We start from the raw sequence: 15,559 nt of genomic DNA, 5'->3' as shown, positions 1-15,559 counted from the left end.
GCTTCTCTTTAGAGTAGCCCCAAGGCCCTTGGCACACTTTGCCTTGACCTGTTATTAAACGTTTCCGACCCACGGACAGGGTGTTTTTCACTGGCCCCTTTCATGATCCCATAAGCTAAAAAGCAAGGCTGATTGCTTCCAGCAGGAGCCAGGCCACGGGGGTCAGGGCAGTTTCGCTGTTGCTTCTATGCCTTAGGGTCCATCTGCTGGTAAGAAACAACAAGGCAGCATTTCTGTAAAGCTCCTTTTTGTCAAATTGCATCCCCTTCTTCCTGTAAGGTTGGATTCAACCAAAGAATGAGCTTCCTTCTCTAACGCAGGCTTGACTGACACTTCCTTGTCTTTCTCTGCAGATCTGGTGCTGTACTGTGAAGCCTTTCTGACCACATACAGAACATTTATTACCCCAGAAGAGCTCATCAAGAAGCTGCAGTACAGATATCCTTTTGCATGGGCCGAGCAGTCATTGCGGAGGGAGTTGGTAGGAATTTGTTCAGGCAAAAAAGAGCCTGCTGGCACCGCAGTGGGTGACATGCTTGCCATGGAGGTGTCACATCCAGCCTGCCCACTGCTGAGCAGGGGTTCCCTCACCTCTGCATGCTGGAGCAGGTCAAGGCAGAGGGGAGCATCTCCAGCGGGTATGGAGATTGCTTCATGGTGAGCTTCCTGGTCTGCAGCCCCTCCCCTTGGCCCTGCTGCGGTGCCTTCCTTACTGCCATCCGTGCTGAGTGGGTCAGTGTCTCAGTTCAGGCAGTGCAAAGGCCTCCTGGGCTTTGATCCTGCAACCACATGTCAAAGGCAGCCTGACGTCACCCTGCGCCGTGTCACAGCTCATCACTGCCACCTGCAGCGGAGCCCGCGCTCCTGCTGCCATCGTTCTGCCAAGGACACACCAAAGCTCAGCACGGAGCACTAGGCAGTGATACCTCTTGCATTGGAGAGATGCTGGAGCAGTCCCACAGGCCACTTTCTGCACCCTGAGTCTCTTGGTCCGCCTGGTGAAAGGTTTTTCAACCTTCGCTGTCCTGTTCCCCTTGCAGCGAATTGGGAAGTGAGATCTGTTATGAGCCCAGATGTCACAGAGCAGTGGGGGGTTCACAGTGCTGCTCATTAAATTTCACCTTAGCCATAATACTCTGCTAGCATGAATGCTGCAAGGTGTAAGAACCTCCTCACACCCCTGCTACCTGCACCTGGTTTTAGTACCAGGTTCATTAGAGCACTGTTAGTGTCCCACATCTCCTAGAAGTAGAACACCAGTTTCAGTCAAGTATTTTGCTATTCTGATGTTCCTCACAGTAGCCATTAGTTGTACTAGTGTCAGTCTGACTATGCTAAGTTGCTTCTTTAATTTGTGCCCAACATATGAGAAGTTCTGCCACTTTGCAGACACATTTAAGAAGCGAGTCAGTAAGAACACCTTCTTCGTGCTGGTGAGAGTGGTGGATGAGCTCTGGTGAGTTGCCTTCTTTGTTGTGGGATTGGAGATACGGGGTCAATAACAGTATGGAAAAAGTCTACTGGCTGTGAACACTGCATCCCTTAAACCCCATCCGTGATGGTACCTGAAACCTATACCTTGACCAAGGAGACAGCTGCAATGATGGACACAGGGGAACCCCTTTTTGGAAGAGCAGGTTCTCTGAGTGTCCTGTCTGGGTTCATGATTTAAGAAAAAATGATGAAAAGGGAATCTCTTTAGTAAAAGAATTGCTGGGGAGAGGAGGAATTTCAGTCACTTCATTCTGCTTTGGGGAAAGAGTGACGAGACTATACAAATACAAATTCTGTAACATGGAATCATAGCTCTGATGCTTGGGCTTTTCATCTTTTTCTCAGCTTAGTGGAGCTGACAGACGAAATTCTCAAGCTGCTGATGGACCTGGTGTTCCGGCTGGTCTGCAATGGGGAGCTGAGCCTCGCTAGAGTGTTACGCAAAAATATCCTTGATAAAGTCAGTCAGAAGAACATGCTGAAAAACGCCAATTGCACCAAACCTCTCGCAGCCCGTGGGGTGGCAGCCAGGTGAGGAGTTGTGCACATAACCCCATCTTGCTCCTTTCTGAGAGATGGGCTTCGCTTACGTGCAGATGCAGCAGTCTTCATAGTCTCAAAATATAATGGTGGCAAGAAAACAAGTCACATTTTTTTAGCTTTTAATTGAATCCTTCTTTCCTACAGGCCAGGGACCCTGCATGATTTCCACAGTCATGAAATAGCTGAGCAGCTGACCCTCCTAGATGCCGAACTCTTCTATAAAATTGAGGTACAAGGATGGGATGAGGGTGGTGGCAGGGATTTTGACACAGACTCTCAGCAATTTCTGGTATTGCTCCCTGCCAGCTATCCACACACACCTGTTGTGTTGCTGGAGACAGCTGAATTTGTGTCAGCAAAAGGCTGTGACCTCTGAGGAATCTAAAGCAGAAATCCTATTTTATGTGTGTTGTATGTGTGTTTATCCTATTTTTGTGTGATGTTCTCCCACTTCTCTCCCTCTCTCGCTTCCTTGGCAGATACCAGAAGTTTTGCTTTGGGCAAAGGAGCAAAATGAAGAGAAAAGCCCCAACCTGACACAGTTTACAGAGCACTTTAATAACATGTCCTACTGGTAAGGAGATCACAGTGACCATGACATTGAACTGTGCTTAACCTCCAGTGCCTTAGAGTTCAATATATTTCTCCTTGAGTTGGATTCCCTTGTTAAAAGGATTGTATTTTTTAGTAGCATCATGCATATATTTTTGACTGGGGACTAGATGCAGAACACACTTCAAAGAACCCAGAACACAGGAAACAGAAAATCATGAGGGTTTTGGAGGCCCAAGTGCAGTCTTTAGGGTGGTGTTACTTCATCGTGGACATCATTGAAATTAGTCCATTTTTGTTGTCAATTGGAACACTCCAGTTAATTTGGAAGCATTGTTGATTCATCCAATTTGAAAATGAAGAAATCTGGGGTCAGAACTGTGCCTCTGTGGGTTTATCGTCCTTTTTGTCGTGTCTTGCAGGGTCCGTTCAATAATTATGGTGCAAGAGAAGGCCCAAGACCGAGAGAGGCTGCTCCTTAAATTTATAAAGATTATGAAGGTATCAGCTTGATTCTTGCTGTGAATCACACACACTGTTCACTGAGTACCTGGGAGAGGCGGGTAGCAGTGTGGGACATTGCCTTGAGTAGAGCTGTTTGTTGCCAGAAGACTCTTCAGATCTCTAGAGTAACTGGTGTTCTTCTTCACAGCACTTACGAAAGCTGAATAATTTTAATTCCTATCTGGCCATTCTTTCTGCACTGGATTCTGCACCCATCCGAAGGCTGGAGTGGCAGAAGCAAACCTCAGAGGTAAGGAACAGCAAAGGCTTCTATCTTTAGGGGGAAAAAGGCTAATTGTGGTTATGGTATGAAACATCTGGGTGGGTCTTAACAGCTCAGTGATATCCCGATATGGAGGGAAGGTGTAAAGATGCTCTCTGCTCGTGTAAATGCCACGGTGCTGGAACCCTGCAGAGTTTCTGGGCATTCTGACAGCAGAAATGCCAGCACAGCTCCAGGCTGAGCGAACAGCATCTCCCTCTGCAAATTGAAGGCTTGCTGAAGCTGGAAGTGGTGCCGTTCTGTGTACACAGTCGGGCTCACATTATTAGAGCAACTGGAGGTGTTTGCAAGGTGGCATTAACTCCCCAGCCCGCATGTGTCTCTGAGGGGGAGGTCACTGAGAAAGCTGGTTTTGTAGCAGTGCTGCCACCGTGGGCTTTGTCTTCTGCTAGGGCCTGGCTGAGTACTGCACACTGATCGACAGCTCCTCATCCTTCCGGGCCTACCGAGCAGCTCTGGCTGATGTGGATCCTCCCTGCATCCCTTACCTGTGAGTTGTGACTCGTCTTCCCCCTGCCATTACTTCAAGCAGTTCCTCCAAGTGACTTCCCAGCAGCCTCTGTTCCACTAAATGCTCACTTTCATGCTAGAGCTAGAAAACACATCAATTTGCCACATTTTTATAGCAAATCCACATGCAATTCATCCTGTACTAGGGAAAAGCACGGTGACAGCCCTGGGCAATGCTTTCCCTTTCCCTGTGATATTGTATTCCTGCTATAAGATGATGGATTTCTCTATCCACTGTTCCTCAGAGGATCTTACTCCTTTTTGTAAACATCGATGGCAAAATTCTATGGTAAAAAGTCAGTAGGAAGAGGCTGCATAGATGCACAGCATCTCACGTGCAGGGGACCATAGGAGGATTGTGCAGGCGAGTAGGGGAGGTGGAGAGAGGGAGGCCGGGACTATTTTGCTGACAAAGCCTTGACATGAGGAAAGTCATTTTGCATAAACTGGAAGGAAAAAGCTTCCTGCTGAAGGGGTGTGGAGGAGATGTTCTCTTCAAGGTTAAATCTCATGCTGAGGATGGCAATTAAATTGTGTGCAGCTGCCTTTTGACTGGCTGTCCTGCCCGTGCGTGACTAACCTCTGTACTTGCTTGCCTCCTCCCTGGCCTGCCACCCCTTCTCTCTTTCAGAGGCCTGATTCTGCAGGACTTGACCTTTGTTCATCTGGGAAACCCGGATTACATTGACAGCAAAGTGAACTTCTCCAAGCGCTGGCAGCAGTTTAACATCCTGGACAGCATGAGGTGCTTCCAACAAGTGTAAGTGCAGCCAAGGGGATCGGAGGCGCTCGGCTGTGGGTCACTGCGGCCAGCAGTGGAGGAGGGAGGGGAGCCTAAAGTCAAAACAAAGTGATGGAGCCCTAAGGGCATAAAGTTTCCCTGCTCCTCCTCTTCCCACAACAGCTTTTCCTCCGTGTTGTTGTTGTTGGTTCCTGTGCCATCTCAGTGAGGGAAGGCTTTCCTTAGTGCTGTTTTTCTGTAGAAGCCATGTTTCTAATTCACTGTCGCGGGATCAGGGTGGTGGCATCGCGTGTATCCCCCGCTCCTTGGTGTCATTGCCACAGGGGTCTGGCTTGGGCAGGACAGCTCATGGCACTGGATGTGCCTTGGAGGGGTGGCCCCAGGCTGGGAAAGGGGCGTCTCGGTTAACGGCAGCCGTTCTGTTCCCTCTGGTTTTGCAGACATTACGACATCAAAAGAAATGATGATATAGTGTCATTCTTCAACGACTTCAGCGACCATCTGGCTGAGGAGGCCTTGTGGGAACTGTCGCTCAAAATCAAACCTCGGAACATCACGAGGAGAAAAACAGACCGAGAAGAGAAAACCTAGGAGGAGGCTTCCTGCGAGCGAGGAGAATTGCTCCGCAGACGCGCCGAGGGCAGCTAGGAGACTGGAGCTGGGTGTTTGTACCTGTCACTGGCTGGCGACCCTCCCTCCCAGCTGGCAGCAGTGGCTGGTGTGTGAACGCTGGGCTCTGAGCAGCGGCAGCCAAGGCACGAGAGCGGCCAGCGCTCGCTGCGCTCCCCTTCCTCCTCCTCCCGTCCCTCCGCGCATCCATCAGCTTTAAACCCGGGGAGAAGCTTTCTGCACGGAGGGTCCCTTGCAGGTTGTTGCTGGTTTGCTGCCCGGTGTTCCACCGGCGTTCGGAAGGAGCCGAGCTTTGCTTTCCATCCGTACGGGAGGATCAGCGAGAGCTCAGCACCCACAGGCAAGTCCCTTGTCTCGGCGCGTCGCCCGGCGGGTGACGCCGCCTCGAAGCGTTTGTGGAGACCAGGATGGAAGAGTTGCCGCTGTCTGCAGAGGAGCTCTGCTTGCAAAGAGCTTGTTTTGTTTACAGGGGTGTTGAGTTTACCCCCGATCTCTCTGGCCTTCCTAAGGGGAGGAAGGCGCCGGTCATAGATGCGAAAGAGGCGCTGAAGCCGTGGGCAGGGACCCGCCGCCTCCAGCCGTCGTATCCCCCTCCTCCTCTCAAGTCTTGTTATTTAAGCAACGATCATCCCTTTGAACCCTGGAAATATTGACTAGCCAAGGTACCGTGGTTCACCCGCCCCGTGAACCCGTATCTTTTAGTGATGGTACTAGCTTTTGCACAGTAAATTCTGTAGTATATAAGACTGTAAATATTAGTATTTAGAAGCCATTGAGGATTTTCTCTTTTGTTGCATGTCTGAAAACCATTGGATTTATAGGAAAAGAAGAATTGCAAAACCATATGTGTAAAATTCACAACCGGCGACAATGTTGTTCCAAGTGCTGGAATTAAGGAGGCTGGGGGCAGCCGCGTGCGGAGCTGCCTGCGGAGCGGGATGCAGGATCCAGGATCCAGGCAGAGGCGGCTACGTTTCCGGGATTGTAAATGCCAGCAGGGAAGGAGCCCTGCTCAGGGCCGAGCCCGTCCCCTCCACCCCATCTCTCCCTTCTTGTTGTTGCCAAATGGTTTTGGGGGGCTAAGGGGGGCACCACCTGGTAACTCTTGGTGCTTTGTGGTCCTTTTTATTTTTTGGAAGAAGCCTCAAGCAGACGCTGTGCCCAGTGCAGCCCCACGGAGCCAGCAGGGCACAGGCAGCCCCTTCCCGCCGGCGCAGGGTGAACCCCGACCTGTTCGGTGCCTTATCCAGCTCCTCCAGCCCCTCTCCGGTGCCCCCCGAGTGCAGCCCCAGCTGGGCCCGTCGCGTCCCCCCTTTTGGTCCCCGTTCTGTTGTTTACAGTGTGGATCATGGTTTCGAGTGGGTGCTCTAGATGTCCTGGGCCCTGCAGGGCCTTTTCCAGGCCCACGTCGTGCGCTCGCAGGTTTTTACAGAGCTCAGCCTCACAAAAACCCGGCGGTTTCCAGGCGGCGCCTTGCAAGGCGGGGTGTTGTGCGGAACATCCTTAATTTATTTCTCAGTAGCAGCTCCATGTTCCCCAAGGCTCTGTTTAGTCTGGGTGCAGCAGGGCTTCCTCCTGCCAACAGATCGCAAAGGCTGCGCCGGCTCCTTCCCCCGGCAGCTCCGGCGCTCGCTCCAGGATCACAACTCGCTCCAGGATCACAGCTCGCTCCAGGATCACAGCTCGCTCGAGGATCACAACTCGCTCCAGGATCACAGCTCGCTCCAGGATCACAGCTCGCTCCAGGATCACAGCTCGCTCCAGGATCACAACGCGCTCCAGGATCACAGCTCGCTCCAGGATCACAACGCGCTCCAGGATCACAGCTCGCTCCAGGATCACAACTCGGCTTCTCCTCCTGCAGCTCTGGGCTCCGTGTCCCGCTCACTCCCTCCCTTGGCAGGAGGGAAGCGCTCACGGGGCGGCTTCCCCAGCCTCCCGTACCCACGCGTGGGCTGAACCAGCGTCCGGCCGTTTCCTCGTGAACCTCAGCGAGCCGGAGCGTTAATCTGGAGCGTTAATCCGGAGCGTTAATCCGGAGCATTAATCCGTCGGGATGCGGGTGCTTCCCGGTGGGGGCAGAAGCAGCACCAAGAGCTCGCCCGGTGCAGGGGCCAGGCCGTGGCTTCGTGGCACGTGCGGAGCCGCCGCGCTTGCACCCCGGTTAACGCTATGCAATCCCCATCGGACGACGCAGGGATCTCTCTGGGCTGCATCCTTCCTCCCTGGGCTGGGAGCGGCCTGGAAAACCAGTGCGTTTCCACAGCACGAGCGTGCACCGCGCGCCCAGGCGGTGTCCGGCAAAGCCTTTGCAATCCCCGAAGGCCCCGCAGCCTTCCAGGCAGGAGGTAATGCTTTTTCTTTGTAAATAAGAGTTAAAACTAAGAAAAATTAAAAAGAGAAAATAAAGAGGAGCTTGTGAGAAGGCCAATCCCAGCGGCGCAGGCTTTCCCGCCGGCTCCCAGCGTGTCACTTTCCTGTTGAGGTGTGCTCTAGCATAGGCCCTTTCTAGGAGTGTCGTGAGTGGTGATAGCACTAAAACACCCCCGCGGGCAGCGCCGCTGCCGTGGTAGATAGATTGACCACTAACCCCGTCCTGACGGCGGCATCTTCCTGCAAACATTTCAAACCTGTACCTTTTATATAAAAAGACGAATAAACACCAGTAACGAACCTGCCTAATGATCCTGTTTACGGTGCATGCAGCAGTCTGTGGATTAAAGTGACAATCGAATCCACCTCTGGAGCTCGTGTGGCCTCGTGTTTTCCGCGCTTTTTTTCGCTCCTCCGTTGGAATTTTTTCTCCTTTGGTTTTTACCCCACAAACCCTGACGTGGTGCAAAGAGGCTCTCGCACCGGCGCACAGTCCTGGGGGCGTCTGCTCCCCTCTGTGCCGTCCTGGGGGTTCCTGCTCCCCAAAGCACGTGGCAGGCGCTGGCCGTGGAGGGCTATAAATAACCCCGCGGCAGCCTGGGCTGCGGGGCCGGCGCCCGCGCTATTTCGGGCCTGGCCTCGCACCAAAATTCCTCTGGAAATAACCGGCATCTGCCAGCGCGGGAGGAGGATGCCCAGACGCTGACCCTGGCGCGCGGATGCGCTCGCGGGGCCGCATCCGGGGTGGCCCGGGAGAGCCCCACAGAAGCTGCCGCATCCTGCCCGGGGGATGCCCGGCCTCCTGCCCCGCTCCCAGGGCCGCTGGTACCGGCTGGTCCTGGAGGAAACCCCAGGGTGGCCAATCGTGGAGGAATTTCTCCTGAATTTTGTGGCAAACCCATGCTGTGGGGAGAGGGTCCCAGGTGCATGGGGGACGCACGCTTTGGATACACCTGTATTTTATTTCAACAGCAGCAAAACGTAGCAGTACAGCATGTGTCTGTGCAGGATTACTGTGGAAGTGATACAGACCATTTCTAAAACTCTTTTCTCCCACGAAGAATTCCCAGGCTGTTTCTGCTGCGCTCACGTGCCCAGAGCCGTCCTTGCAGCGCGGCCGGTGCTGCAGCCTCGTGTTCCATTCTCAGCACTTTGTTTCCAGCACGGTCTGAGGAAGCCTGGGGCTCGCTCGGCTCAAATGGACGGTCCCCGGTGTCATTCCGGGTGCTGCCCGGGATCGCGCGCCCCCAAGGGCCAGTCCGTGGGAAGGGGCTCCGCTATCGCAGCGCGGCAGCAGCCGCCCCGCGGTGCAGCCTGCTCAGTGCAGGGCCCCGGCCGGTGGCCGCGGCCGCATCCTGCCCCTTCCCCGGGATGGGGCTCCCGGCCGGAGCACCTGCGTGCGGCTCACAGGGCTGGCGGAGACACGTGCGGTGCTCAGAGCCGTGCTCAGACCCCATGAGGACGGGGACTTGCCACCATCCTGCCCCTCGCCGGCCCGTGCTCTGCCCGGGGCCCCGGCACCCGCTTCACAGGTAGAGAGCCACGAGGACGTAGGCGACCCAGCTGAAGGAGACGAAGAGCCCGAAGAACAGGCTGAAGAGGACCAGGGACTGGGTCTTCTTGGAGGCCCGCCTCGCCTGCACCATGTCGCCTCGGCCGAGCGCCGCCCGCGTCTGGCGTGGGGACAGGACGATCAGAGAGGTTAGAGGAGCCGGGGACTCAGGGTGGCCACGGGGCTGGCGGCCGTCCTTACCTCATGGGAGTAGATGAGCGCCGCGATGCCGGTGAGCAGGCAGCAGAACACGGTCACCAGCACCGACTCCACCATGTAGTCCTTGGGCGGGCGCTGGGGCGCGGGGCTGGGGACGGGCGGCGCGGTGCCCACGTGCCCGTCGTACTGCGAGGAGAGCGGCCGGCGGGTGAGCGCGGCCCCTTCCCGACACCCCCCTGCCCCGGGGAGGGTCCCAGCTGCTTCGGGGCACCCGCCGCAGCGGGATGGCTACGTACGATGGTGTAGGGCAGCGGGCCGGGCGGGAGGCCGGCCTGTGCGCTGGGCTGGTAGGCGACGGGCGGGAAGAGCAGGTGGAGGCTCTTGGGGTCGGGCGGCGAGTAGGGCGGCGGGTCCCCCGCAACGGCCCCCGCGGCGCTCGCTGCTGCCAGATCCGCGGGGGCTTCGCTGCAGGCGATGGCCTCTGATGGGCACCTGGCATCGCCCGCCCGCTCCGTAGCGGGGGACACGGCCGCAGCGTCGCCCTCCAGGCCGCCCTGTGCTGCCATCGGCCCTGCGGGGACGGAGACGGGGAGGCCGCATGAGCCTCAGGGGAGGCGGCGCCGCGGGGGTCACCAGGGCTGCCCTCCCCACAGCTCTGGGGCGTCTCGGCCGGATTTGAGAGGGGACAGGTCAAGGCCAGGCCGCCGTGGGCCACCAGCCCTCCCCTGCAGTGCCATGAGGTGGAGGGATGGCCATGGCACCCCCTTCCCCACGGGGACGGGGCCGAACAGGGGGGATCCTGCCAGATTTCGCCATTGCTGAGGCCGGGCCGGGCGGGGAGGCCACATGGCGGCGCCCAGAACAGGCCCTCTGCCACCCCACAGGGCACCTGCAGGATTTGGGGAGGGAAAAAGGGATTTGGGGTTCTCTTTGGTAGGGGTAAAGGCGCTGGCGGCGGCGGTGCCGGCGCGAGGCTTACCTGGCTGCATGGCCGCGCTGCTCCCGGGCCGCCGGCGCCGCCGCACCGCGGGGCCGCGCGGTCATTAATCATTGACCAGGGCGCTGGTGCCGCCGCCCGCGCGGGCGCCATGGCCAGGTCCCCGCGCGGCCCGTGTGCCCCGGGGACAGCGGCGCCGGCAACCCACCCACAGCCGTGTGTGCATGGATGTATCTGCACATGTATGTGCACATGTGTGTACGCACGCGTGCACACCGCTGTGTGAATTACACATGTCCGTGTATAAATGTGTGTGCGTTTACGTGTTTGTGTAGCTACGTAAAGCGATATAAACACGTGTGGATGTAGCTATATGCCGCTCCGTGGGCATGTGGGGGTACATGCACGGGTATACAGGTGTGCCGTGTGGTCCGGGTGTCCCTGCTGGAGCAGGGGGGTTGGACTCTGTGATCTCTAGAGGTGCCCTCCAAACTGAACCGTTCTGTGATTCCGTGTGTGTATATATCATACATATAATACCTATATATATATATATATGCGTGTGTGTTACACGGGTGTATCTGTATTCGCACACGCGCGCGCAGGTTGCTCGGCCGCGGCTGAGGCCGGCGCCGCTCATCGCAGCCCGGCGGGCTCCGCCCTCCCGCCCCCTCGCGGACTACATGTCCCGTGGTGCCCCGCGCGCCGCCCCCGCCCGCCCCGCGCGCCGCCATGGCCTCCGCGGGCGGCGGCGCCGGCCCCAGCGAGCCCGAGCGGCCGCATCCCAAGCCCTTCCTCATCGGCGTGAGCGGCGGCACCGCCAGCGGGAAGGTGGGAACCCCCCCCCCGGGCCTCCCCGGCCGCCTCGCGGGCGCTCGCGGGTGCAGCGAGTTGTGCGCGGCCTCAGCGCCCCCCCCGCATTGTGACAGCGGGGGTTGGGGCTGAGGCGGGAGCAGACGCTGAACGGGGGTTCGCGGTGGCCGCCCCTTGCGCTGGGTGTAGACGAGGCCACCCCGAAAGCGCCCCCGGGGCTGGGCACTCGGGTCAGGGCCCACGGGGAGCCCTGGGCACAGCGGCCGCTCCGCAGCCCGCGGCACCTCGGGGTGACGGCGGCGCCCAGGGAGCCCCAGAACAGCGGGCCTGGCCTCCCCTCGGCGCCTTCCGAGCGGCCCGGGCCGTGTCGGGGCCCCGCGGGTGTCGCAGCGACGGCCCCGGGCGGCTCAGGGGGCCTCCCGTCCCTCGCAGTCCACCGTGTGCGAGAAGATCATGGAGCTGCTGGGCCAGAACGAGGTGGACCACCGGCAGCGCAAGGTGCTCATCCTCAGCCAGGACCGCTTCTACAAGGTGCTCACGGCCGAGCAGAAGGCCAAGGCGCTCAAGGGGCAGTACAACTTTGACCACCCAGGTAAAGCCGTGGCCGGCTGCCGGGTTTTGAGCAGAAATGGGGGTTTTTGCAAAGCGTTTCCAGACTTTCAGCGCGTAGGAACGGGCTATTGCGACACAGCTGCTGATCCGGGAGGTTGCCAGGTTGAAAGCAGCCTGGGTGAGGACAGCAGCCTCCCCAGGTGCCACCGTTGTCAACGGCAGCAGCAGGGTCTCTCTGCACTCAATGAGCTACGAGCCCGCCAGCCCGTCCAGGAGCAAATTTCCAGGAACTCCGTTATGGGGATGAGCAGATGCCAGGAGATGGGGAGGAGGCTCCCTGTGGCCATGTCCTGCTGGGGCTAAAGCCGTACGAGCCTCTTCCTCCCACTCATGAGCCTTGTTTTTAGCAAATGCACAGGGCAGTCGTGTTTGGAGACCAGCTGGGGTTTGCTGAAAGGGTCTGCAGAACACGAGAAGCGTCAGACAACCTGCATATCTAAGCTGGAAAGGACAGAAATGGTTTTCCCCTCAATGATTGTGTCTTTAAGTTGGATACATGCGGCCACCATCAGGAAATCCTGAAACGTGTTTTGCTGCAGGCACTAAGTGCCTTTTACTGCAGCTCTGTGGGTGATGGTTGAGCGTGTGCCCACGTGCACGGTGCTCTGTGTGCACAGGTGCCGCAGAAAAAATTATATAGAGCTCCAAGGTCTTTCCTGGTGTTTCTTTTCCATGCAAACAACTGCTCCTAGTACTCCGGGAAGTGCCACAGTGGCAAATGGGAGAGTGACCTGTCCTTGTCCGAAGTTTAGTGCCTGCTGTGGGGCCTCTCCCAAATAGCCTTCAAAATGTCTGAGGTTTTTCTCAAATACCCTTCACCAGCAATCTAAAAGAGACACATACAAATAAATCATGTAATTGCCAACAGGTAAGAAAGGCAACGTCACAATTGGGATATTTCAGTGTACTGTTGTTGCTTGTAAATGACAAATTCTCGCTCCCTTGAGTTTTGTAACCAAATAGAACAATTACAGTTTGGAGATGGAGAGGGTGGTGGAGTGTTGCTGGAAAGAATAAGCCAGAAGTTCCTTTCCCATGGTGGAATAGTTGACAGGCAACTTCTTTCAGGCATAGAAAAGACTTGAGCAGAACTTGTGCTGTAGCAAACTCTGAATTACCTCTTTTTACCTTCCTCTTGCAGATGCTTTTGATAATGATTTGATGCATACGACCTTGAAAAATATTGTTGAGGGGAAAACCGTGGAGGTGCCAGCCTATGACTTCGTGACCCATTCTAGGTGGGTGCCAGTTTTGTGCCAGGGCTCTGGCTGCTGTGGGTTGAGGTCTCCTCTGTCCCACGGGGCAGTAGGAGCTGCCCCAACTGGCCCTTACAGACTCAGTGTGGTGCAAGATCCATTTAACCAAGTGCTCTGTTTTTGTTTCCTTCCCCGGCAGGCTGGAAGAGACGACCGTGGTTTATCCAGCTGATGTGGTTCTGTTTGAAGGGATCCTGGTCTTCTACAGTCAGGACATCAGGGACATGTTCCACCTGCGGCTCTTTGTGGACACGGACTCGGACGTCAGGCTGTCCCGCAGAGGTGCCGCCCGGCTCCCGGCAGCGCTGGGGCCGTGTCCAGCGCTCGCGCCTCCTCGTCCCTCTCTGCATTCGTGGGAAAACTCTTTTTTTTTTTTTTTCTTTTCTTTTCCTGTCCCAGTTCTGCGAGATATGAAACGTGGCAGGGACCTGGAGCAGATCCTCACTCAGTACACGACGTTTGTCAAACCTGCCTTTGAGGAGTTCTGCTTACCGGTACTAATCATCATTAATTTGATGATTTTTTTTTTTTCTTTGCAAGAGGAGAAAGAGTTGCTTGGAAATTGGCTGTTCTGTGAGTGTAGCTTTTGTTATTAGTCTTTCAAGAGTCCCACACTTTCCCTTCTTCCCCATCTCGTTAATCACTACAAGCTGCTTAAGGAACTTCAGGTTGGTTCTTTCTGCTTGCGAAGCACCGTGATAATCCACAGCGGCTGCACACACCTCCTCACTGCTCACTGCCATGGCTGTTTTAGCATGAGGATTTTGACTGAATCACCCCCATACTTTGGGGAAAAAAATCTATTTCCAGCAGACTCTCTCTCAGCAAGGAATACTGATGAAACCTGGGACAGATCAGTATACAGTCTGCTTGTTACTCTGCACAATGTGAGGCCATTTGAGATGCTTAAATACTTGTATTAATTTGTAAAATCCTTTGAGGACAAGATTCTGTACGTGGATTACAGACTAGCCCAGGCTTCTCTTGTTCTGGGTCAAGGCAGTGTTGGCATTGTGAAGATATTCATGAAAAATGCTGAATTTGCTAACTGATTTAGGGAGGGGAAAAGAAAAAAAAAACAGGGGTGGCAAAAAATCAATAAAATGTCCTCAGAGGCAGGAAGGAATTTCACATGCCTGTTGGGAGCCTTGGCTTTTAGCAGAGATTTAGTAATGGCTTGTGAAATGCTGGCTAGAGCCACCTCATACCAAACAGAGCTCAGCCTTGCAGCCCTTGTGCTACACGCTATGGACAGCCCGTTTCAACAGTGTAAATGCAACGTCTCACTTGAGCTACCTGGTCAAAAGTGCCCACCGCCTTCTACCTGGTGATTCCCTGCAGAGGGGGACATCCCCTCTGTGTTACCCAGCGTGGCTTGTCAGTTCAGTTAGGTACTACCAGGAGAGCAGGCTTTAACTTGAGCAAACTTTAACTTGGACATTAAAAAAAAAAAAAAAAAAAACCCTCCTCCACCCTTGCTGTTAGATCACAGGTGTCTGTTTGTTTCTTCCTTGAATTTAACTTTTGCCATTGACCGTCTCCGCCACCGTTTCTGTTTTGCAGACCAAGAAGTACGCGGACGTGATCATCCCCCGCGGCGTGGACAACATGGGTAAAAGGGAGCTCAGCTCTCTGAGGAACCCTCCTTTGGGGGTGGCTTTGGGGCTGACGACGCGTGGGGCACCCCTGCCCACCCGCGTGCTCGAAAGGGCCGTGCTAGAGGGACGCAGGGGAGCCCAGAGCCTGGCCCAGGTCTGCGAGGGGCTGGGACACGCTGTGCCTGCAGGAGGTGCAGAGCAGGGAGCTGCTGTTGCCATTTGCCTCTAGCCAGGGCTGCCCTCGCTGCACAAGGCAGCCAGGGGTTCATTTAAGGGCCTGCTGTTAATGTATACATTTGCGTTGGCCAGGGTTGGGTGACGCACCTTCTTTTTGCGTTGCTCAGCCAGGAACACGTGTCCTCCGCTCCCTGTTTCTCTCTGCAGTTGCTATAAACCTCATCGTGCAGCACATTCAAGACATCCTGAACGGTGACATCTGCAAGTGGCAGCGCGGGGCGGTGAACGGCCACGGCCGCAGCTACAAGCGCCCGTTCCCGGAGCAGGCGGAGAGCGGCGCGGTGCTCGCGGCCGGCAAGCGCTCGCACCTGGAGTCCAGCAGCCGTCCTCACTAACCCGCCAGGGCCTGACGGAGCTGCCCGTGGTCCAGACCAGTGCCCAAGGAAACCTTGGGAAGGAAGAACTACTAACAAAATGCTTTGTGAAGTGCCCTTTAAATGATCACAGCAGCAGAGGGGACACCGGTGTGAAACATCGCGCAGCAAGGAGAGGAAGAAGGTGGACTACTGCCCCTCTCCCTGCAGAAAACCCTCCCCTTTCTCTCTTGGATGTCTCACTATTACATTATTCATTGAAGCGGTTACAGGCAGTTCTACTTGCCTTGTTTTTTTCAATTTTTCAAAGTGGCATCTAATGCTGTGAAGTCACCCCTGAAAGTTAAGCGCTACCAGGTGTTTAACGAGATAACCCATTTCCCCAGTGCTGCTCTTCCTTAGCAGGAAGCTTAGCGCCCTGCTGCTGCTTTTGATTTTCTAAAAGGAAAA

At 55.7% G+C, this 15,559-nt stretch overlaps 3 protein-coding genes across 3 annotated transcripts in view; 2 read left to right on the top strand and 1 right to left on the bottom strand.

Annotated features, from left to right (window-relative positions):
- RAPGEF1 (Rap guanine nucleotide exchange factor 1) overlaps window positions 1-5,298 on the top strand; it is a 77,100-nt gene extending 71,802 nt beyond the window's left edge. The window contains exons 17-26 of the mRNA XM_088525281.1: window positions 354-438; window positions 1,364-1,456; window positions 1,840-2,025; window positions 2,182-2,266; window positions 2,517-2,611; window positions 3,012-3,090; window positions 3,242-3,343; window positions 3,769-3,866; window positions 4,518-4,646; window positions 5,069-5,298. Of these exons, the coding sequence (XP_088381407.1) occupies window positions 354-438; window positions 1,364-1,456; window positions 1,840-2,025; window positions 2,182-2,266; window positions 2,517-2,611; window positions 3,012-3,090; window positions 3,242-3,343; window positions 3,769-3,866; window positions 4,518-4,646; window positions 5,069-5,219 (1,103 nt within the window). The 3' untranslated portion in view covers window positions 5,220-5,298. The remainder of the gene's footprint in view (window positions 1-353; window positions 439-1,363; window positions 1,457-1,839; window positions 2,026-2,181; window positions 2,267-2,516; window positions 2,612-3,011; window positions 3,091-3,241; window positions 3,344-3,768; window positions 3,867-4,517; window positions 4,647-5,068) is intronic.
- Window positions 5,299-9,153: 3,855 nt separating this feature from the next.
- Window positions 9,154-10,331, bottom strand: PRRT1B (proline rich transmembrane protein 1B). The gene is made up of 4 exons (XM_088525436.1): window positions 10,322-10,331; window positions 9,639-9,913; window positions 9,385-9,528; window positions 9,154-9,304 (listed from the first exon to the last, which is right to left on the bottom strand). The coding sequence occupies exons 1-4, from the start codon at window positions 10,329-10,331 to the stop codon at window positions 9,158-9,160; spliced, it is 576 nt and encodes a 191-aa protein (XP_088381562.1). The 3' UTR covers window positions 9,154-9,157.
- A 668-nt stretch (window positions 10,332-10,999) lies between these two features.
- On the top strand, window positions 11,000-15,507 carry UCK1 (uridine-cytidine kinase 1). Its single transcript, XM_088525280.1, has 7 exons — window positions 11,000-11,110; window positions 11,525-11,684; window positions 12,846-12,942; window positions 13,100-13,242; window positions 13,360-13,454; window positions 14,524-14,572; window positions 14,943-15,507. Exons 1-7 carry the CDS (start codon window positions 11,012-11,014, stop codon window positions 15,128-15,130), a joined length of 831 nt encoding a protein of 276 aa, XP_088381406.1. The 5' UTR covers window positions 11,000-11,011; the 3' UTR covers window positions 15,131-15,507.
- Window positions 15,508-15,559: the final 52 nt, after the last annotated feature.

Source organism: Tinamus guttatus, unplaced genomic scaffold, assembly GCF_059628265.1.
Source record: "Tinamus guttatus ecotype Peru unplaced genomic scaffold, ASM5962826v1 Tinamus_guttatus_pri_ptg000226l, whole genome shotgun sequence".
In the NCBI taxonomy this organism is placed as follows: Eukaryota; Metazoa; Chordata; class Aves; order Tinamiformes; family Tinamidae; genus Tinamus; species Tinamus guttatus.
Note: the sequence above shows the minus strand (reverse complement) of the source record. Positions and strands in the feature narration are given on the sequence as shown.

Coding starts and splice junctions, on each gene's coding strand:
- PRRT1B (XM_088525436.1), bottom strand. Junction 9,529..9,638: donor GCCCGCTGCCCTACACCATC/GTACGTAGCCAT, acceptor CTCTCCTCGCAG/TACGACGGGCACGTGGGCAC. Junction 9,305..9,384: donor CGCTCATCTACTCCCATGAG/GTAAGGACGGCC, acceptor TCCCCACGCCAG/ACGCGGGCGGCGCTCGGCCG.
- UCK1 (XM_088525280.1), top strand. CDS start 11,012: ATGGCCTCCGCGGGCGGCGGCGCCGGCCCCAGCGAGCCCGAGCGGCCG. Junction 11,111..11,524: donor GCGGCACCGCCAGCGGGAAG/GTGGGAACCCCC, acceptor CGTCCCTCGCAG/TCCACCGTGTGCGAGAAGAT. Junction 13,243..13,359: donor CGTCAGGCTGTCCCGCAGAG/GTGCCGCCCGGC, acceptor TTCCTGTCCCAG/TTCTGCGAGATATGAAACGT.